This window comes from Talpa occidentalis, unplaced genomic scaffold (assembly GCF_014898055.3).
Source record: "Talpa occidentalis isolate TD23 unplaced genomic scaffold, MPIMG_talOcc4v2.1 talOcc4.5, whole genome shotgun sequence".
Classification (NCBI taxonomy): domain Eukaryota; kingdom Metazoa; phylum Chordata; class Mammalia; order Eulipotyphla; family Talpidae; genus Talpa; species Talpa occidentalis.
In genome coordinates this window covers 138,299,590-138,320,636 of record NW_023604861.1, presented here as the reverse complement: position 1 = coordinate 138,320,636, position 21,047 = coordinate 138,299,590, and the positions used below count along the sequence as shown (strand labels likewise).

Below are 21,047 nucleotides of genomic sequence, written 5' to 3'. Positions count from 1 at the left end.
TAGCATTCCAGCGCTTTCCACCATATCAAATACCACTTCGGGTTCCATCCCCTCTCCAGAGAAGGAAGGAAAGGAAGGGAGAAGAGGACCGAGTGGGGGGACGGGCGGGGGGGGGGGGGGCGGGGAGGGGAGATTCTGCCGGACAGAGAAGCGCGATGACGCGCGGCCGGCGCTGAGGAGCCCTGCATCAACGTCAAGCCGGGGGAGAAGCTTCCTCGGTGCTGCCTTCCACGCGCATTATGAATGCCCTTCATTACAGAAGCCTCGTCTGCCTTCACGGCGCTCCGCTGCCCTCTGGGTGATTCATGTGCGGCCCCCAGAGCCCAGCCCTTCCAGGAACCCCCGCGGCCCCCTGCCAGGAAGACCCCGCCTGTGGAGAAAGGCTGCCCTTGGCGGGGCGGGCCCTGCAGGGGGCAGGGTGTGGGCCCAGGCTGGAGCTCGGCCAGGCCGCTCGGACACGGGGCTTCTCCAGGGGTGCGAGAAGCTTCCCCTCCAGGGAATGGTGCTCGGGGTTGGGATGCAGAACTGGCTCTTTAGGGGACCCGTTTGGAGGCTGTAAGCAGTTTTCTGGGACGTTCGCTTCCTGCCAGGCAGGCCTCTCACCTGCTCTGGGGTGCCCCAGGCCGGTCTGTTAGCACGAGCCCCACTCGCTGAGCGCCTGGCCCTCGCCCCTCGGCACGCACCCCCAGAGCGGGGCCCCGGGCTCCCGGGGTACAGGCCTCAAGCACCTCCATCCCGCTCCTTGGACCCTTCAGGAGAAAGCGCCCCGCAGGGCCGTAGCTCACGCGTGGGCTCTGCGCCAGAACACGGCCGGGCCCGCCTCCTCCCGCGCCCGGTGTCTCTTTAACGCGCAAAGCTTCACCCCCACCACCTTCCAACCCGCAGCCTCCCCCTGGCCTCCAGCCCCCGCGGGCGCCCGCTCTACCCCGTCTCCGAAGTGTCTGTTTTATTCATTCCCAAGTCCCTGCTCCGGGAGAGTCTGCAAGCCCGGGTGCTCCCGGCCCTTTGGGGCGGCTGGGCCCAGGCGTGCCTGCTGACATGACCTGGGGCGGGGACGCCGGTGAGTTAGAGAATCAGGACTAAGAACTTGGCCTGGTCACCCCCTCCTGAGTGCCCCGGGAAGCTGCCCCGGGGACAGCTGCCCCTGTGCATTCAGCCAGGGGGCTGGGGTCCAGCCAAGGGTCTTGCTCTGAGGCACCGAGAAGGCGGTTGAGCGTCGCCCTCCTTTAGAGCCTCGTCTTCCCGGATCTAGGGCCTCAGCCATGAGCCCCCCACAGAGCCCACGTTCTCTGAAGCCGTCACTTGTCTGGAGACGGACCAGCTGGGCCCCACCCTTGGCTTCCATCCCTCGCTGGGGCCAGGTGAGGCCACTCCGTTGCTGGGTTGTGTTACTAGAAGAGATCGTACACGCGTGGGTCCGCCTCAGTCTGTGGACCCGCCTCAGCCTGTGGACCCGCGATGCTTCTCCCAGAAAGGCCAGAGACAGACAGGAAGACCCGGGAGCTGCAGCGAGCGGGCAGAGTCGCAGCTTCCCCAGGACCCGCCGCACGGAGGAGGCTTCGTCTGCAAAGGCACGCCCCGCCTTGCCCAGCCCCTGTGGACACGCCCGAGCCGCCGCAGAAGGACGTGCCTGTCGGCGCAGGAGCCACACAGAGCCAGGGCCGAGCCGGAGCGGGCTTTGGGCTGCAGCTGCTTTCCAGGCCTCTGCAGGGCAAGCGAACGTGGCCAGGAGTCGCTGCCCTCCCGCCGTCAGTAGAGATGGCGGACACCTGCGGGCTGCACGGGGGCCTGCGGACACTGCAGTGGGGCGAGGGCATGCGGAGGTGGGCGCACCTGGGCTGAGGCTGGGCTTATAAGGGCGGCGTCACGGGGGCGCCAGCAGTGGTAGAAGCAGTGAGGAAGCAGAGACAGCGGGGACACCATGAGCAGAGGGCCCAGCGAGAGAGAAGACTCGCCGGGGCTGGGAGCCTGCTGGCCTCCCGGCCCCCTGCCCCCCGCCTACCGGGTACCTGGGGCCGCGCTGCAAATGAGGTAAGAAGCTCAATAAAAACCTGAAAAGCCACCGAGGGCTCCGGGTCGCTCCTTTACCCGCCTGCCCGGTTTGTGGAGTCCTGCTCTGCGCCTGCTGGCGCTACAGCCTCTTATTTCCTTACAACCATCACTGGGACTGTTCTGCCTCCTCTGAGCGTCTACATAGCAGTGACACCGCTATGGGGTCAGACACAGGGAGACGGAGGCCAAACTGCCAGCCAGCCTGCCCTGCCTCCCTGGGCTGCTGAAGCCACCTCAGAATCAGCACCCATTTCAGAAAAGGTTCAGTTTCACGTGAGCAGCGGGGCCAGGGAGGCCGTGGAGTTCCCGGCCGCTGCTTGGGGCTCACCTTTTTATTGACTAAAGTGGTTTCTCTTTCCAAGGGACACGTATTCTCTGCTGGAGAGTATTTGGCTTTTAACTACAAATGGAGAGAAAGTTTTTGAAAGTTTATCTATAAAGCAGAGTGTCTTGTCAGGGGTTGGGTACCTGCTTGAGCTCTGGCCTCCTGGCTCTGGCTCAGTGTTTGTCTATGTCTAGAGGCAGAAGGACCACTGAGCAGGTTTTCTGATCCAGCAGACCGGGTGAAGGAGGAGTCAGAGCCCTCAGTGGTTTTTGCAGGTCTTTTATTGGGATTTACCTGGTACACAGCAGGCAAGGGTGCTGGGGGGCCGGGAGGCTGGCAGGCCTCTCAGCCCCCAGCAAATCCACACTCTATCTGGGCTCTCCGGTGACCTCTGCTTCTGCTTCCCTGCTTCTTTCTCGGCTTCTCTTTCAGCTTCTGCTGGCGTCCCCATGACGCAGCCCTTAAAAGCCCAGTCTCAGCCCAGGTGAATCCCATCTACCTATGCCCCACCCTGCTCCAGGTGCCGCCATCGGGCATGCATTCAGGACCGCAAGGATCCATCATCTATCCTGATGGCGGGAGGGCAGAAAGCCTGACATTTTTCCTTACTCTACACTATGAATACAATGAAATCACACGTCACCGCTGTTCTTGACTTTGGGGGAAAAAAAACGTATTTTCCCCATCAGGCTGAAGCTCTCAGGTCAGTGGGCTCTGCGTCGCGGCGATGCCTCATGCAAAATGAGTGTTTAGTTTATTATCTGCCGAGGCCGGGAAGTCTCCACGTGATAAGTGACACATTCCTTTTTTTTTTTTTTAAGATTGATTGACTTATTTATACAAGCACTGGGTACAGTCAGAAGCGCGGGAGGGTGAGAGAATCCACCAGAGCCAGAGTGGGGAGCAGAGCAGGCAGAAGGACCGAAGGACACTGCTGAGGGGAGCAGTGGGCGGCAGGAGAGGTCTGTGCGCCATGTGGGACCCTCGCCGGCGGCCGGGGATCGAACCGGCGCTACAGAGGCTGCGGGCAGCTTCACAACCCAGTGCTCAACCTCTGTGCCCCGGGGGCGGCCCAAGTGACACATTCTTACGAGCAATCAGACATGTACTGTGCTGGGCGCTCATCACAGCGGCGAGGGAGCAAACCCCGTCCTCTGGAGCGCGTGTTCCAGCGCAGACACACGTGCAGGTGCACACGCCGGCTGTGGACGCAGGCGGGGCGTCATTCCGGAGAGATGCGGGGGGCTTGGGTGTGCAACGGACGCGGGGTAGATGCAGACAGAGCCTGAACACAGCGCGGAGACACGAAGCCATGTTCTAGAGCTAGGGAGGCGAATACCGGCTATTTCAGCCCTAGTGATGGAGAAGGTCTCTCGGGAGATCCGCTGAGCCTGTTGCTGCCGCGTGGAGGCCTCAACTGGCCAGCCACGCGGGGCCCTGCGAGGACAGCTCTGGCTGCCATGCGAAGAGTAGACTCTAGGGGGCAGCAGAGTTTCCGGAGAAATAGCTCCCCTGGGGGAAGAGGAACTTGGGGGGCAGGAGGGAAGAGAAGAGGGGAGAGAAGGGGCCACTCTAGTCCCAGATTATGTCACATTGGCATCCCTGGGGAATTTTAAGGAATTTTTTTAAGTTTATTTTTTTTAAAGTTTAATTCAAGGTTGTATTTTTTTTTTTTTTAAGATTTTATTATTCATGCATACAAGAACCGGGGCACAGGCCAGAGGTGTGGGGGGTGAGAGGATCCACCAGAGACAGAGCAGGGAGCAGAACAGGCCGAGTGATGAAACACACGGCTGAGGGGAGCAGCGGGCACGGCGGGAGAGGTCTGCTGCGCCATGTGGGAATCTCCCTCGCCGGCCGGGAATTGAACCTGCGCTGCAGAGTCTGGAGGCGGCTTCCCAGGGCTGAGCTCAACCTTCTGCGCCACGGGGGAGGCCCTGCTTCAAGGTTTAGTGGACACCAGTACATTATGTAAAACACTGTTGCCAATAATGTTTTTGTAATCAAGACAGTAACAAATGGAAGAACAATTTCCCTGCCTCCCAGCCTCTTGAGAGAAGGGACAGCGGATTTAGTGGATCCCATTTGTCTTGCAACCAGAGGTCAAGGCCACCAGAAGTGAAGGGCTCCAGTCTCCCGGGAGGAGGCGCTTCCTGTTTTGCAAACAGAGAGTGTTATTCAAGGTCACATGTCCATCTTGTAGGGAATGATTCCCAAGTTTCCTAGGTCAATTCTTGTATCCATTACTTGCATTTATGCAAATGAAAGAGGAAAAAAATCAATGATTTAGTGAACGAGAACCCCAGTTGTGCCCACGGTCACCTTGCAAACGCAGGTCCTGTTCGACAGCCCTGCCTTTAATGCAACGTTCTCCAGGTGAAAGCAGCCAGACCCACGAGTCACTGTTCAGAGGCAGGAGGAAAATACCCCCAAAGTTCTGACTACAGAAAATACGGAAAGAGATTTTCTTTTATGGCCCCACACAGGTATATATCTGTTGGTTTATTTTTTTAGCAACTCAGAATAGATGGTTTGGGTGCAATTATTTTTTCAATTAAAGCACAGAAAACAGTCTTTCCTACCTCAAAGATGAGCACAAAATGCAGGACATTGGGATCAGGTTCAGCCAGAGTGAAATCTGACAGCTCCCCCAAAGCCGCATTATTTTGGAGAAACACACCCCCCTTCGCCCAGGCAGGGTGAGCACGACCTGGGCCGGCACACCCCTTCATAACATCCTGGAGACCTCCTGGGAAGGTGGACACTGCCTTTCCTGAGAGTGGTGTTTTGGTGATTTGGTCAGCAATGACAGGGCGGGCCCTGAGGGCTGCGTGAGCCGGTCACATGGCCGCCTCTCCAGCATCCAGTTACAGAACCGGGAGGGGTGGGTGGGAGATGCACGAGCCAATAAGTAAGACCAGGTGAGAGCCCGGAATGTTCTTAATGCAGCTCTCAAACCACCAGCCTCACAAGGGAGGAAATGCTCGTGTGTGTTTGTGCGCATGAAAGCGCGCGCGACATCCACAGCAGCAGACACGCCAAGAGACCGCGTGGTGTGGGACTTGGGGGAGGGGAGGAAACTTCCTTCTCACCTTACATCAGCTACCAGCAAATTAGATGCCCCGGAGCCGGGCAGCGCCTGCCGCAGCCTCATTTCCACCACTATTAAAGGAAGAGATCGAGTTCTCGGACCAGAAGGTCCTTCTTTGAGTAGCTTCCTGATCCTGGGGCTGCATTTGGAATTCTTGAAGCAAGAAATTAGCCACTTTTAAAGATTTGCAACTTTGACCTAGAAACGTTCCCTGTTCTGGCCTTTGTTTTCGCATTAGAGCTGCGTTTGAATAAACAGGAGAAGAAGACCCTTGTTTCCCAGCTCTCCCTGTGTGCTGAGGGCGGGACCTGCTCACAAAAGAACTGCTCCCTGCGAGTGTTTCAAAGGAGCACTTCACTCCCTCTAGCGGAACCGTGAAGGATTTGCTATAAACAATGGATTTCCTTCATCCAGGAAGCAAAGAAAAACAGCAAGCGTGACTGAGTTGTAACCGGCTCCCACCAAACGCAGCTTGTTACAGACTCACCCCCAGATGTCTTCAATATTTCACTCGCTTACAAAAATGCAGAGATTAACGATGAAAACCTGCAAAGTCGATTTAGACCAATGCACTTTCCACATGGACCCCCAGGCCCAGATTAGAGGGTTTCTATTTGATTTATGCCCACAAGTGGCTCCAGACCAGCTCACGTATGGAAATGACTGAGTCAGGGCGTTTCACTGAACGAGACAAGCAGCAGAAAGCCCCAGCCAGAGGGCGCCTTGGCTCGAGAAGCAGATTTCAAGTGAGTTTGATGTGATAGAGTTTGACGTGGCTGCACAGTCAACACACGTGTGTACCCGTGTAGGGAAAATGAATTCATCAGGCTTTTGTGCCACTGGCCTCTGTGGCCATCACTTGCTGCCTGATCTTGTTAATGTGGAGGGCGCGAGGGCACGGGGAAGCGTGCCTGACTGTGGACACCTGAGCGTGGGTGTGAGCACGTGTGTAAGGGTGCACACTGGAGCCTGGAGGGGCAGGGCTGTAAGGGCGGCATCATTCAGACAGGGTGTAGGGGAAGTGATTATCAGGCTTTCCTGCCCTCCCGCCGTGAGGATGGATGAGTGTAGGGTAAGGAAAAATGTCAGGCTTTTCTGCCCTCCCGCCATCAGGATAGATGATGGATCCTTGTGGTCCCGAATGCATGCCTGATGGCGGCACCTGGAGTAGGGTGTGGGCATAGGTAGATGGGATTCACCTGGGCTGAGACTGTGCTTTTTAAGGGCGGCGTCACGGGGACGCCAACAGAAGCAGAAGAAGCCAAAAGAGAAGCCGAGAGAGATCACCGGAGAGCCCAGATAGAGTGAAGACTTGCTGGGGGCTGGGAGGCCTGCCAGCCTCCCGGCCCCCCAGCACCCCTGCCTGCATATGCCTGGTGAACCCCAAATAATAGACCTGCAAACCCCCTGAGGGCTCTGACTCCTCCTTTACCCGGTCTGCATGGGATCAGAAAACCTGCTCAGTGGTCCAGTCCTGCCCTTACAATGAGGGAGCCCTGCTGTCCTGAATGCACACCTGATGGCGGCACCTGGAGTGGGGTGTGGGCATATGTGGGTGCACCTGGCTGAGAGACTGAACTTATAAGGGCGGCATCACAGGGATGCCAGGAGAACAACGAGAGAAGCAGAAAGAACGCGAGAGAAGGCCGGAGAGCCCAGGAAGAGTGAAGACTTGCTGGGGGCCGGGAGGCCTCCCAGCCCCCCTGGCATCCCAGCGCCCCTGCCTGCCGTGTACCTGGTAAATCCCAATAAAAGCCTGAAAAGCCACCGAGGGCTCCAGGACGCACGTCTCCTTTCCCCGGTCTGCTCGGGTCATAGAGAACCTGCCTCGTATTGTTCCTGCCACTTACAGGGCACCAGAGCAGGAGCGGCGTGGCTACGGAGGAGGCAAGGCCAGGGCAGATGCCAGAGAGCCCAGGGAAAGAGGTAAAGACTGGGGGCAGGGGGTTTCTGACGCCTGCCTGCCTCCCAGCCCCCCACCAGGCCCCATGCCTGCCTTCCTGCCGGGTGTGCCTTGTTCCCTGGGAGAGCATTAAAGCCTGAGAAACCCACTGAGGGCTCCTGGACTCTCCCGGACCCACAGTGAGCCTGCGTGAGCGTCCCCTGATCCTGTCTCTGAAAGGTGGCCCCGGGCTGGGGCCTCCTCCCTGGGAAGGGACTGAGGAAGACAACTCCAGGGGGCCAGCAGCCATGAGCCCCAAGGTAGGCCACGCTCACTGTGAGGGCGACAGCAAGCGTCTTCCCGGGATGCCACAGCGCCCGCGCGCCGACTGTGGTGCAGACCCACCTCCTGCTCGTGTTTCCTGAGTGACACCCTGGCCCAGGCGCCAGATGCCAGCTTGGAGAGGGGCCAGACTGGGCCTTTGAAGACCGGGAAATCCGACACTCTGAGCATTTGCTTTAAAAGGAAAAAGCGTGTGCATTACCCTCGGAGATGGTGAGAAGATCGAGTCATGGCACGTCTTAAACTGATAGGGCTAACTATTTTTTCCTTCCCCACCCAGCTGTGCTGCTCCCCAGGAAGGAAAGTCACTTATAAAAACAGAGAGGACACTGCCCCCGCCACCTCCGGGCAGCTGTGGACGGGATGAAGGTCACAAAGCTTTTGAAGTAGAAAAAAAAAAAAAGAGACGCCTGCCTGGGAAACCGAGCCCAGCCTCCATCTCCGCGCCCTGCTCAGGGCCAGGCTCGGCGCTGGCCAGAGCTGCCGCACGGCGGCCCCCGGGGCTGACAGGGAACTCGCAGGCCGTGCGCTTGCCCACGTGGAGCACAGGTAAGCGTCTGACCCCTGACTCCAAGATTCTGGAGGTCCAGGGCCAAGGTTTGGGCAGAAGTCCTCTCCCTCCGGGACCCAGGCAGAGCCTGCACTGTCGTCCGGCAGGGCTGGGAATCCCCTGGGAGGCGTCTCGGGCCCTGCCCTGCTGTGGCCTGGCGGTGCTGCCGTGACCCCACAGCCCATCCCCCCCTCTTCTTAGCATGCCAGTCCCTGGAGAGCGCAGCCTCTCACCAGCAGCATCGCCTTAAATAAGTACCAGAAACCCTACTTGATTCAGATCAGCTCACGCGCTGAGGTTCACAGCAGCAGGGGAATTTTGAGGCGATGCATCCGAGCAAGGCCAGCGCGGGCGCGTCCAGGCCTGCTCTCCTTGCTCCGGCACTCTCCCCGGAGCCGCAGGAGGGCTCAGTCTGTGGGCTCAGCGTCCTGCCCCGCGTGCTGCGTCCCACCCCACAGCCCCCGCCTGGGCCTTCACACACACTCAGTACCAGAGCGCGCGTCTTCCAGGCTGCGCGCGTATCCGGGGAGAGCGTGCGGATGGGCTGCTCCCCAGCCACTCGTCCTCAGGGGCGCACCCGCCGCCCGCGTCAGCCCCGCTCTGCTGCTCACCTTGCCATGAGGGCTTGTTCCTGATTGCAGATGCTGTCGTTTTTAGTTCTCAAATTTTCACTTGACGCCCTTTGCAGAGGTTTGGTTTCTCTGCCGAGTTCTCTTACCTTTCATTCATGGCCAGTCCGTTCCCTGTAAACCCTCGCCAGTTATCGCAGCCACTTCCACGGCCGCCTGCCCTCCCGCCGCCCGGCCCTCCGCGTCCCTCTTGACTGCACTCTCCTGATAACGCGTCCCTTCTCGGCTCCCCGGGGTGTGATCTGGGATTGCATCTTGCCTATCGCGGTGTTATCTCGTGGAGACGCCGGGTTCTGCTGGTGTCCCTTAAACAGAGTTGACGGTCTGCGCCTGTGCGAATCAGGGCCCGGCCCAGCCACGACGGGCAGAACGTGCACAGGCAGCCTGAGTGTCCCCTCCCTGGGCGTCTCTTGCGTAAACTTCCCCTTGGTCTCCCAGCGGCCTTGCTTCACAAGAGGAGGACGGACTTGCATTGTGGGCAGCCAGGTGCCAAGCTGCACGCCGCCCCGGGCCAAGGAAGGAGGAGGATGATGGTTGGGACAAACCCCCCCCCCGCACCCCCCCTCCCCGGACGGAGCTGTGTGGAGGGGCCCCTGGGGCCCTTCCCAGGGAGGAGGGGCTGCCTCACTCGATGCTTGGGCCACGCCTGCCAGGGGGACAGGGCCGTGGACAGTGATCTACCTGAGCAGAAAGCCCTCTCTTTGGTATTCGCCGTGCGGGAGGGATGACGCTGCCCTAAAACATGCAAGACAGAAACGTCCTCCCCTGCTCAAGAGCACGTTGCCCCTGAATTCCACATGGCCCCCCAAACTCACACCTTTTAAGTTACCGGGCCCCGAATTCCCTCCCACAAAAGCCACACAGCGGACCACTTTCCAGAAAAGCGCCACAGCACAGGCCGGAGCATCCCAGCCAGTTCACCCACCGGGTCATGGAGGGTGGCGTGCGGTTTCCCCGGATGGCCGGCGCCAGCCCCCCAGAAGGCCTAAAGTCTCAACGCCAGCCACGTACTGAAATATCACATCCTTTTTCAAACTTCATCCTTGTTGTGACAGGAACTGTTGCCACTTTGCAGCAGGAACGCAATGAGGGACGCAGCAGGCATGGAGCAGGCTTCAAGGCCAGACTCTGCTGCTGGAGCAGACGTCCTTGTGCCGTTTATTGGAAGCACACGGGCTGGGGCAAGCTGATCGTGCAGCAGAGGTATGAGGAATAAGGTCTGGAGGGTAGGGCAGGAATGGGGGACAAAGTTTTATAAGGGGCAGGGAAGGGGACATCGTGACCACATGTCAAGAGCCACTTGCGTCAGCAGAGTGTGATGTTATCACTGCAGAGGTATCCCGAGGCCACCATGGAGTCACGTAAGCAGGTCGGCAGCGGCCTGGGCATCCCCAGCCTGCCTGGTGGTTCGGGCTAACTCCAGAGGTGGTCAAGGATGCTCTGCTGGGCTCTGCAGGTGGCAAATAGGCCACCGCTGCCCTGAGTGGCCAACTAGTAGCCAGCTCATAGGAACCCACACATCCTAACTTACGATCCCGTGAAACAAACCCGAGAAGACCTTAAATCTAATTACTGGGAGGGGCCTGCTGTTGTAAGAAATGGCAGACAAGAAAACAATCATTTGCATATAGGTCTTGAACCGGAAAGGATTCTAGGTGATCACTTGGTGCGGCCAACACCTTAAGACAAAGGATTAGCTCACCGGCTGGGGCAGATGGCAGGGACTGCTGAGTTCAGTGACTCACCCAAGGCCACAGAGCTATTAAGTTTCTATTTCCTCCAGTCAGACAGATCTCAAAGTAGGTATCGTTTATGATCGTTGGACATTCAAGTGCAAGATTATTTACTAAGAAATCTATTCCAGGATCCACTGAGCTTATCCAGCAAGAGGAATGAAATCCGAGGCATGGAAACACACAGCCAGCCTCGTGTTCAGTGTCCCGGCTCCCCTCCCGTTGCTGACGCAGGGCTCTGCGCCGAGGGACGGTGCCCCGGACATCAGTGTGAACACATGGCTGCCCGGGCAGAGGGACCCATCGAGCTCCATGCCAGCTGCTCCCTCCAGCCCCAGCCAGGCGTGCAGAGGGAAAGAGGGGAGCCTGACTGGTCAGGACTCAGTCCAGGGGAGGTGGGGACATCCGTGTCTGGAACACCTCGGGCCGGCTGTCCCTCTAGCTGACCGCAGAGGACCACCCTGGGGACCGCAGGCCTCAGGCCCAGGCCAGATGCCTCTTGGGGAAGCGGCCCCAGTGTGGGAGTGTCCTGGGATAGGATGTGGGGTGCGGTCATGATGGTGGGGTGCAGCCAGGCGAGGACGAAGCCCCCTCTAGGTATCCAGGTCTGTGGGGTGCCAGGCAAGGGCGGGGAGGGACTACGGCATCTCCAGTTGACTTGGAAGCACTTTTGGTGGCTTCTGCACATGTCAGGCTTTCTAGACACAGATGTCTTGGGCTCGCAGAGGATGAGGTGACAAGTATGCTGCACGGTGACACGTGTCTGCTGCATGGGTCCCTCAGGAACAAGCTACTGGCCCTGGAGCAGCTGCAGGTCACAGTGGCCGCGGATGAGGCCGAGCACTGCCTGGAGCACCTCCTCGCGGGCGGGGCTGGCGTCCACCAGGTGGCAGGCTGGGTTCTCCATGCGCTGGTAGGTCGTCTCCACCCTGGCGAGGCAGAGGGCACTACTTAGAAGCTGTGCAAGCTTACACAACTCACGTAACCTTTGGGGCTGAGGTTTGGAAAATGTCAAATATGGCTGATGCCATCCTGGCAAGGATTTCAAAGCGTCCCGGGGAGAGGCCCGTCCCTTGCGGCCATCAGCCAGTGCTGCACCACTCTGCTATGACTCGGGAAACTGAGGCCGGGTGCACGCTCGCGCTGGCACTGCTCGTGCTGGACACGGGGTCAGACCACCCACGCCCAGCCGCCCCGCGTTGGCAGAACGAGTGCTGCAGGCCCACTGACAGGCATGACGGGGCTGAGCCAACGAGCAAGACATGGTCCGTGGGGCTCACCGGGGGAGAGACTCCCTCTCGGCCCTGGCTCGCCACCACGACAGGGACCCCACACCCCAGGGCTCGGGCACCTACTTCTGGCGGAACACACTGTTGCTCTCCAGCTCGGCCTCCTCCCTGGTCCTCTCCAGGCCCCGGCCCGCGAGCCGCCGCACCCTCTCCTCGGGGCTGACCGTGAGCAGCAGCACCAGGTCGGGCTCTAGCAGGTCCCGCGGCCACTGGTATATGGGGTGATGGGCGGGGGGCAGGTGCTGGACACCCCCAGTCACCTCCGTGGCGATGGCGTAAGTGGCCGTGCTGTGCCAGTACCTGGGAGGAAAGAAGGGCGTGTAGAGGTCAGAGTGGCCCCCGAAGAGCGGCCACTGGACCTCCAGGCTGGCCTGCCGACGCTCCCGATTGTGTGAGTTCAGTAAATAAAGCTGCATTTTATCAAATAAACATTCACACAATATCAACATAACTTAGCGGCCGCGTCTGGGCGCAGCGGGCCCTTCACAAGCTACAGCGACCCCCCCTCGGCCGTGGGCACTGCTTCCCTGGGGCGGGCCGGGTGGCGAGTCCGGAGTCCCGGAATGCAGCGGCGGGTCGTGACCAAATCAAAACCTGCCACCCAGGCAGTTCCCACATGGCCTGACGTGAGCGTGCACAGGGCACGTGTACCCGGGGCCTGGTGAGGAGGCCCTGGGCCTGCCCACCTGCCCCCCCAATCGTGCCTGATGAGGCCAGGAGCCACGTCCACCCACTGGAAGGCTCAGAAGGCCCCAGCCAGGCCTCTATTCCTTCAGTGGCTGCTTTTAAAAATGTTTGGAGAGAAGGAAAATCACAAATGTCAGAGAAAACTAAGGCACGCCAGGGCCTCCCCTGGTGGCGCAGCGGTTGAGCGCTGGGCTGCGAAGCTTCCCGCAGCCTCTGCAGCGCTGGTTCAATCCCCAGCCACCGGCGAGGGACACGAGGGTCACGAGGGTTGTTAGGGTCCCACACGGCGCGCAGACCTCTCCTCCTGCCGCCCGCTGCTCCCCTCAGCAGTGTCCTTCGGTCCTTCTGCCTGCTCTGCTCCCCGCTCTGGCTCTGGTGAGTTCTCTCACCCTCCCGCGCTTCTGACTGTCCCCAGTGCTTGTATAAATAAATCTTTAAAAAAAAAAAAAAAAGAAAACTAAGGCACGCTGTTCTTCAGAGCGCCCCAGGACTCTGTAGGGGAGCACAATTCTGCCACCCCAAACTTTGCATTTCTGGCAAGAGGTTGATTCCATGAGCAGGTTCTGATGAGGCACCAATGACCCTCAGATAAGCCTGTCCTCCCCGTCTCCTGCAGCGCCCCTGGCCTAACAGGTTTGTCCTGCATTCCAGGGGAAAGGTTGTTCAAGGCAGTTGTTGGAAAAAGCCAGCAGGTGCCCACCTGCCTCTGTGCCGGCCTCCCCTGCCCTTGGCAGACCCTCGCCGGCTCCCCTTCCACTCCCCTTTGTATAAACACCCCTGCACCCTGACCCGGAGCAGGACGGGGTCTGCTGCCCTCCGCATTCGTCCACGAATTAAACCACTTCCCTTTTCCTCATACCTTGTTTCCCTTTATTGACGGAGGGACCTGAGGCCGCATTCGGGACAGTTCTGAGGACTGGGTGGGGCTGTTCTGAAAACCATGTTTACATGTGAACTTCTCTGTGTGGCTGCTCAGGGAGGGCTGCATCCTTACCTCCTTTCTGCACAGGCCGCGCTGGAATCCTCACAAGCCTGTCCACTGCCCTCCCTGGTGAGCTCCCCAGCGGACCCCCGTCTTCCCTGGACGTCTGTCCCCCGTGTCCCTGTTCCAGAAGCATCTGAAGCAGGAGGCCGAGCCACTCAGCACGCTGGGTCTCCCACGTACACAGCAGGCTGCGCGTCCCCACCGACTTCAGGCCGCCCTTTCCTCTCATCAGTCTGCTGCTTGGTTCCGGTCCGCCGGGAGGACCCGGAGGCACACAGGGGGCTTCCCTCTGCTCGCCGCCATTTTGTGCCGCCTGTGGGGAATGTTCAGTCTCCCTGGGGAGACACGGGCACCTTTACCTGTCCCTGGCTCGTGCCCTCCCCACCCGCCTTCGCACATTCTCCCCCCAGAGGGAGCGTCGCCCCAGCACGTCTCCTGCTCGCCCCACAGAGCCTGGCTGCCCCCTCTGGCCCCCAGCGCCCTCCACACCCAGCTCTGCTGAAACTCACTGTAAGTCAGAGCGAATTCTTGACAAACGTGACATCTCTGTCACCTCCATGACACCGTTCGTCCTTCCTAAGTCACCTGTATCCGCTGAACTGGAAGCCACCCCGGTGCCGAGGCCAGCAGGGAGGTCCCGGGAGCGCAGGGATTGGGGTCACCCTCCCCCTGGCCCAGCTTCTCACAGCGAGGAAACGCAGGACTCCAACCCAGGCTCGGGGCTGGCATCCAGGAAACACTGTGAACACCCCGAGCAGGGAGGTGCTGGGGCCCCCGCTTTCGATGTGCTGCTTTCAGTGCTTTAAAAACCGAGATCCTTCACCGTCTCGGGGCGCGGCCGCGCGTGCAGTGAGACGGCTGCGCCGCGGTGTCCCCGATGCCTTCCCGGCAGGGCCCGCGCCCGCAGTGTCACCTCCCGCCGCCTCCCTGCTCTGCGGGCACAGCGGGCGGCTCAAGCCGACGTGGTCTCAAGCCCCTCGCCCGGGAATCAGCGCGCCCGCCTCCCGGCCGCGGCTGCACACTCCCGCACAGGCGCTCGTGGGAGACGCCGCTACCTGACCTGGACGTGGGCTGGGACAAATGCCGCCTCACAGCCACGCACGACGCCGCCAGCACCGGACAGGACGGAGGATGGAAACCCCGGAGCCGAGCGACCCCACGCGCCCTTCCTGAGACGGGCAGGCGGGCTCGGCCTCACGGGGGCCCCGCCTCGGGCCCGGGTGCTCCTGCGGGCCGCCCCGCGTGTGACGCCCTGACGCCCAGCACTCACACGCCCGCCCCGTGCTTGCACGCCCGCCCCAGCACTCACATGCCCGCCCCAGCACTCACATGCCCGCCCCGCGCTGGCACGCCCGCCCCAGCTCCTTCACCGGAGGCCTCCCCCGAGCTCCATGGGGGTCGCGTCCCCCTCCCCAGCCACTGGACTCCGGTTCCGCTGTTGGGCCCGCGCTGGGCCGAGCTCATCCTAATGCAAAGCGTCTCCTTAGTGTGAACAACCACCAGCGAGGACAGATCCTTGAAGGTGATGAGGGTGATTCAGGCGCCAGCCGGCGCCCCAGCCCCCGCCTCCCGCTGCCCTCTCCCTGCCCAGCAGGCGGCGTCGACGCGGGTTTCATTAGAATCTTTAAACACGAACAAAACCCACCCGGACAGCAAACCACCGCTCTCTCCTCCTCCCGCGCAGGTGGGACGGCCTCCCTCGAAAGAACAGCATCCCGGGACGCGGAGGAGCAAAGCCAGCGCGGGGCGAGGCGGCTGCCTTCTCCTCCTGGGCCGCTGGGGGGTGACCCCCCGGCCTCCTCAGACTCCTGCCGGGGACCCCGCCGAGCGCAACTCAGAGGCGGCTCGTCCAGCGTCTCCAGGCTGACAGAACCCGCCTGATGTTTAAATGGCCACTGGCCATCTTCAAAGACAGCCCCTGCCCCGCAGGTGGGCAGGGAGGGCACGGGCTGCCCTGGGGGTCAGGGCCGGAGCGGGAGGGGCGCTGGCGGCTCTGGGGTCGCCGTGTCAGGAAGCAGCGAGTTCCACGCGGTCGCTGTGAGGAAAGTGTGGTCTCTGTCCTTGCTCAGGACTCGTATCCAGGAGGGTCTTAAACATGGCGGCGGGATCCAGAGCCCAGAGGCCCCCGGGAGCACGAGCTCCTGCGCTTCCCAGGGCTCCCGGGGACTTTGAAGCAACTGCCGTGTCGCCTAAGGTGGCTCCTGCTGCCGCCTGCCGCGTCCTCCTGTCGCCGCCGCCCACTGTCCCCTCGAGCCTGCACAGAGTGGCCTCTCTGTGGGGATTTCACGAAAGAGGTAGCAATCTGGTTCCGGGTAATGGCAAGCTGGCTGCGCGCCTGCTGCCTGGCCCGCCGGGCCCGGGGGCGAGCGGCGCAGGTAACCTGCAGTGCCCACGCTGGCGGGCAGGGGCGGGCGGGCGAGGGCCCTCACACGCGGGGGTCGAGGCCCCGAGAGCAGTTCCAACCCGGGGAGTCCCAGTGTCCAAGCTCAGAAAGCTTCCTCAGACACTGCCCAGCGGGACGTGCGTGAGCCGCAGCTGCACGCCTGGTCCACCAGCAGGACAGGATGCAGATGTGCGCCAGAGTCGTGGGGAAGGTGTTCACAGAACCCACGGTCACGGCAGAGCACGGGGAGACAGAGGCAAACAGCACGGCGTGGACAGGCGGCTCCCGGGCCAGTGGTGACCACGGGGTTTCTGGGGCAAGGTGAGGGCGAAGGCCTGATCGGGGTGCAGTCCGGGCTGGATGAGTTCCCTTCCAGAAGTTCCCGAAGACCCCATTTATGACCCGTTCTCGTCTGACCGCGCACCCTGCGTCAACGTGGCCGCTTCCTGCCCCCTCAGGCGCGAGCACACCAAGCGGGCGCTCATGTCAGCTAAGGGGTCCCCCGCCAGCAGGGGAAGTCCCCCCGGTCCTGGCCCTCCTGCCGCAGGCCAGTGGCACCCACCATCCTCCCTGCTCAGAGTCCCCCCTGCACACTGGCCTCCCTGCTCACCAGCGCCCCCTGCTCACCGCCCCCCCTGCTCACCAACACCCTGCTCACCGCCCCCCTCCCAGGCAGCACACTGATGATCTTTCTGCAACTGTTTCTTTCGGGGGCTCTACCAGGCCAGTGCCCAGCTTCTGTTGCCGCCGCCTTAGCTCTGGGTGGGCTCTTGGCCTTTCCAAGGCTGTGACATCATGAGCAAAAGCCGCAGTATTTGCGAGCGCGGGAAACAGCCTTCCTGGGGCGACGTCACCTGCAGTTGCCCCCGCATCTCTGTGCCGGGTGCTTCTCCCCCAGCACCACATCGGGGCGCCAGGCGCTCCCAGCATCTGCCACTTGGGTTTTAGGAAACTCAGAGCGAAATGGCACTTCCTCATGGCTCTAGTTTCCTGGCCTGAGTGGTGGACGCTCAGGCCTCGTCCGACTTGCTGGCCACACGCTCTGTCTGCCATCGAATATTTTTAAGTTGTTCGTTGTGCATGGATTTAATTTGTCGCTCCATTATCCCGCTGTGCTCAGAGTGGAATCCACACCCGCTCCCGCTGCAGCAGGCCCCCAGATCTGTCCTGGGCTTTCTCCGTCCGTCTGTCCAGAAAGCAGGCCTCACCCTCATGTTTTCAACACACAGCCCCTGTGGTCCTGGAGCGCGCCAGCCTCTTCTCTGCAGGGCCCGCTCTTGCTCTGCAGTGCTGTGTCCACGGAGTGGTCAGCAGCCTTCCCAGTCACTGGGCGCTCGGATCAAAGGCACCTCCTTGCAGCCCCTTAGGGAGGGGGCGTGGCCATCCTCTGCTCACCTTGACTTACCTCTCTGGAATGTCGGCTGATGGTGGCCGCACGGCCTCCATTATTCTCGTCTCTTCAACAGCACATTTACTCCAAGAAAGAGGACACTGTCCAGGTCAGTGATGACCGAATAATCTCACCCCTTAGTGGACGCTCAACAAATGTGCTGGTGAGCCACAGAGGGCACTGACTTGAAGCAGCGACTTTTGTGACTGTCCAACATGCTGTTTGTAGCTCAGTAACTCTGGCAAGCTGTCGCACCTTCCGAAGACCGAGGTTTCTCGCCGCAATTGGGGGAACATTTAACCTCGCCAAGAAACTGCTGCAGCTGTAACGCATGCAAAGCCCTCATCTCAGCAAGACCCTCGCAACGATGTGTGTGATTAGTAAGTCGTGGACTTCACTCCTGGTATCGTCACGGCACACTCTGACTTACGAGCACCATCTACTTCCGTATGTAGGCGCGTGCGCACACACACACGCACACACACGTGCACATACTCACACACACGAGGAGGAACAGCCAACTCCGGGCATCTTCACACCTACCTGTCCACAATCACAGGCGACGCTGCGGACGCCCTGGCTATCTCGGTAGCCACGATGTAATTGCCCAAGGAGTAAAAAGCTCTTCTAATGATTGTTGGTTCCTCGTCAAAGATTTGTCTCCAGTGGCCGATGCAAGCGGGTGGAGACCTCAAGAGGACAGCCTGGAGCGACTCGGCCACCGCCTGGGTCACGGTGGTTTTACCTGCAGGCCAGGGACAAAGCACAGCACATCTTGGCCCGTGCCAGGCCGCCCCCAAGCCAACACCCGCTCAGAGGGCACAGAGCCATCCCTTCTGCCTGGGGTCGCTAGTTCGGATCTTTATCAAGAGCTGCCCCCCTGAGGAACCTGGACTCCTCTGCTGGCGATCAGAACACCTGGAGGGAAAACACAGGGTCCTCTGGGCGTACAGGAGGGGCCAAGTCTGCGGGCGGCCGGGCGCTGGGGCCAGCTCCGCCTCATTGGGACGCCTTCAGCTGACTGACGGGGAGAAGCCCCTTCTGCCGTCCATTCCCATCCTGGAGCAGCTCGTGTTCCCCGAGACCAGCCTCCTCTGCCAGGGCTGACCTGGAGCACTGCTCCTGCTCCCCTGTCCTGTGAGCGGCTCCAGGCAGCTGCGACCTCCATTTGGCAGCCCCCAAGGCTTCTTCCCTCCGGCCCCTGTCCCCCCACATTTTGCGCCAACAGGCACCTTGACCTGCCTGTCCCCCTGGACGCACTCCAGGCTGGTGTCCCTCACCTTGGCCCACGTGGACTCCTCTGACTGGAGGACCCGCCCTCTGCCCAGCTCGGAAAACAGAGGCCGGGGACGGCCCTGGCTGAGCTCTCCCTGACAGCAATGCCACCCTCATGCCCCAGCCCAGCCGCACCCAGCACCCGGGGTCCCCGTGTCCTGCCCAGCATGGGCGGGCGCCTTCCCCTCCAGCTCCCGGACCTGCGGCCCCAGAGCTTGAGGACTCCAAGCCCATGTGAAGTTTCGTGCCCAGACCTGCCGTCCAGCAGCCTGTCCACCCACCACCGACCGCGCTGTCTCTCACGGAGGGCCCTGCTCGTACCTGTGGCGTCCAGGCCTTCAATGACGATGACTGGGAACTTCCCCTTCTGCACCTGCTCCGGGCACTGGTCCACCAGGTCAAGCACCGCGCGGGCCTCGGGGATGAAGGGTGTGCACTGGAAGGAAGGTCTGGGCCTCAGCAGGAAGCCAAGCCTGTGGCAGAAACCGCCCCTAACCGCCCAGTGCAGGCTGGCCTCCTGCCCAGGGGCTGCCCCAGCCCGTCGCATGACTAAGGAGAGCTGGGCCCCTCTATTTCATCCCGTGCCACTGAGGCTCAAAGGTCCTCAAAGAGGACCGCTCTGCACCCTCACTGCCCAGCTGCCCCGGGAGGGAGGACCAGCAGGACGAAAAACCCGAGAGTGGAGCCACAAGGCTGGCCTGCTGAGGGGTATCCAAAGAAAAAGTAGGGGGTCGCCCCACAGGCTTGGAGGGCTCCACCACCACCTCTCCCTTCCTACTTGACCAGGGCGAGTGGACAATAGTGCACAGCGCTGGAACCACTGGGTTTGGGCGGCCAGAGCTTCTGGGAATGAAAGGTCCTGGGGGCCTGGGTTCAATAGCATCACGGCAACCGGATGGCCAGACCCGCGTCCTCACTGCTGCGCTCCCGGGAGCCAGACCACATCCTCGGTGCTCCCGCTTCAGGGAACTCGGGGAGGTGGTGCTGTCGTCACCCCACCCCCCCGGATTCAGGGAACTGGGGCCAAGAATGACACCTCCAGAAAGGGACACTGTTCACAAATGCCAGTCTGGGTTCAGCCCCACCGCTGGTCCCTGCAACAGTGAAACCTGGTCTTGCTCGCTAGCCGCTCCCTCCCCACCGTCCAGGAAGCCCTCAAGGCACCTGAGTCCAGGGCAGGGCGCAGTGGGCACCCATACGCGGCCAGGCCGTGGTCAGAGACCATTTTATCCGGCCTGCTCCGAAGCCCTGCTGGCGTCAGAGGTCACTTTCATTGTCACATCGACACTGCGGGGCTTCCTAGACGGCATCATCTCTGCCACCAGCGGCGCCCCCTCCCCGTCTGCGCTACCTGCAGCGAGCGGTGCGGCAGGGCATGGCAGGCCCCTGGTGCGGCTGGAGGTTCCCAGAGGCAAGAACCTGCAGGTGCGTGTCTGAGCGTCTGAAGCAGAGGCTGTGCCCGCTGCTGGTGCCCCTGATGTGCCAGCTCCACCACCTGGGCAGACGGGTCTGATGGGCACCGTGGAGTGCCCGCTGCTTCCACTGCCCTGCTGACCCCTGAGTGCCGGGAAGGGCTGCAGCTCTTACCGCCTCCAAAACGGCGCGGGCGGCCTCGCGGTGGGGGAAGACCCCGGAGCCTGGCAGATCGGGCACCACCGGGTGCAGCGCGGGCTCGGGAACCGTCACGACGCGCTGGCGGCCTGCCAGCTGCCACCCCTGTTGGTCCCGCCGCTCCCACAGGTGCAGCCACACCTGGCAGCTCGGGTCGCCCACGAACTCGCCCAGGCGGGGACGCTGGGCGTCCGGGCAGGCGTCCAGCAGGGCGAGCAGGGCGCTGCGGGTGTCGGGGCGGTCCCGGGGGTCGTGGAGCAGGACCCCGCGCTGCAGGCCCGCGGGCCCGGCGTCCGGCCAGTAGCCCAGCAGCTGGCGCAGCTGGCACTGCCCGAGGGGCCCCTGGCGCAGCTGGCGCAGCAGGCGCTGGTGCAGCCGCGCCGCCCGCACCCGCGCCGCGCAGTCCCCGCCGAGCGCCGCGGGACGCACAGCGAGAAGCTGCGGCCGGGGGCGCCCAGGAGCGCGGCGGCGCGCCCGGGGGCGTCGCGGGCGTCGGGGGCGTCGCCCAGGGCGAAGTGGGCCAGCTGGCAGTCGGGCAGCTCCAGCGCGAAGCGGGGCGGCGGCGCCATGGCCCGAGCGCAGTGCCCGCGACGCGGCCGCGGGAGGCAGCCGAGCAGCGGCGGGGCGCGCGGGCCGCGGGCGAAGGCCATGGGCGCTGGGGCGGCGCGCCCGCCCGCCCTCCTGCCCGCCCGCCCCCCGCGCCCCACCCCGCGCCCCACCCCGCGCGCGGGAAACGAAAGCGCAGCGGCCGGAGGGGCGGGCCCGGGCTCCGGGGCCTCCGGCGCCCGCCCGGCCTCGCCGCCCCGCTTGGCCCCTCCCCGCC

At 61.9% G+C, this 21,047-nt stretch overlaps 2 protein-coding genes and 1 long non-coding RNA gene across 5 annotated transcripts in view; 1 reads left to right on the top strand and 2 right to left on the bottom strand.

Annotated features, from left to right (window-relative positions):
* Nucleotides 1–4,040: 4,040 nt before the first annotated feature.
* Nucleotides 4,041–5,161, bottom strand: LOC119259586 (uncharacterized). The gene is made up of 3 exons (XR_005128505.2): nucleotides 4,960–5,161; nucleotides 4,700–4,818; nucleotides 4,041–4,530 (listed from the first exon to the last, which is right to left on the bottom strand). It is a non-coding gene; the product is annotated as an uncharacterized LOC119259586 (long non-coding RNA).
* A 113-nt stretch (nucleotides 5,162–5,274) lies between these two features.
* RSAD2 (radical S-adenosyl methionine domain containing 2) overlaps nucleotides 5,275–21,047 on the top strand; it is a 31,980-nt gene continuing 16,207 nt past the window's right edge. For 2 of the 3 annotated variants that reach the window (XM_054701426.1, XM_054701422.1), the window contains exon 1: nucleotides 16,554–20,038. The gene's annotated coding sequence lies outside the window, so the exon portion shown is untranslated. Of the gene's footprint in view, nucleotides 6,215–7,972; nucleotides 8,242–16,553; nucleotides 20,039–21,047 lie in introns of those variants that run through there. The other variant, XM_054701425.1, reaches the window with a different exon arrangement.
* CMPK2 (cytidine/uridine monophosphate kinase 2) lies at nucleotides 9,956–20,874 on the bottom strand. The gene is given in 6 exon segments (XM_037528560.2): nucleotides 9,956–11,533; nucleotides 11,960–12,193; nucleotides 17,882–18,083; nucleotides 18,935–19,049; nucleotides 20,201–20,626; nucleotides 20,629–20,874. Coding segments are annotated over 6 exon segments (1,362 nt in total). The 3' UTR covers nucleotides 9,956–11,394.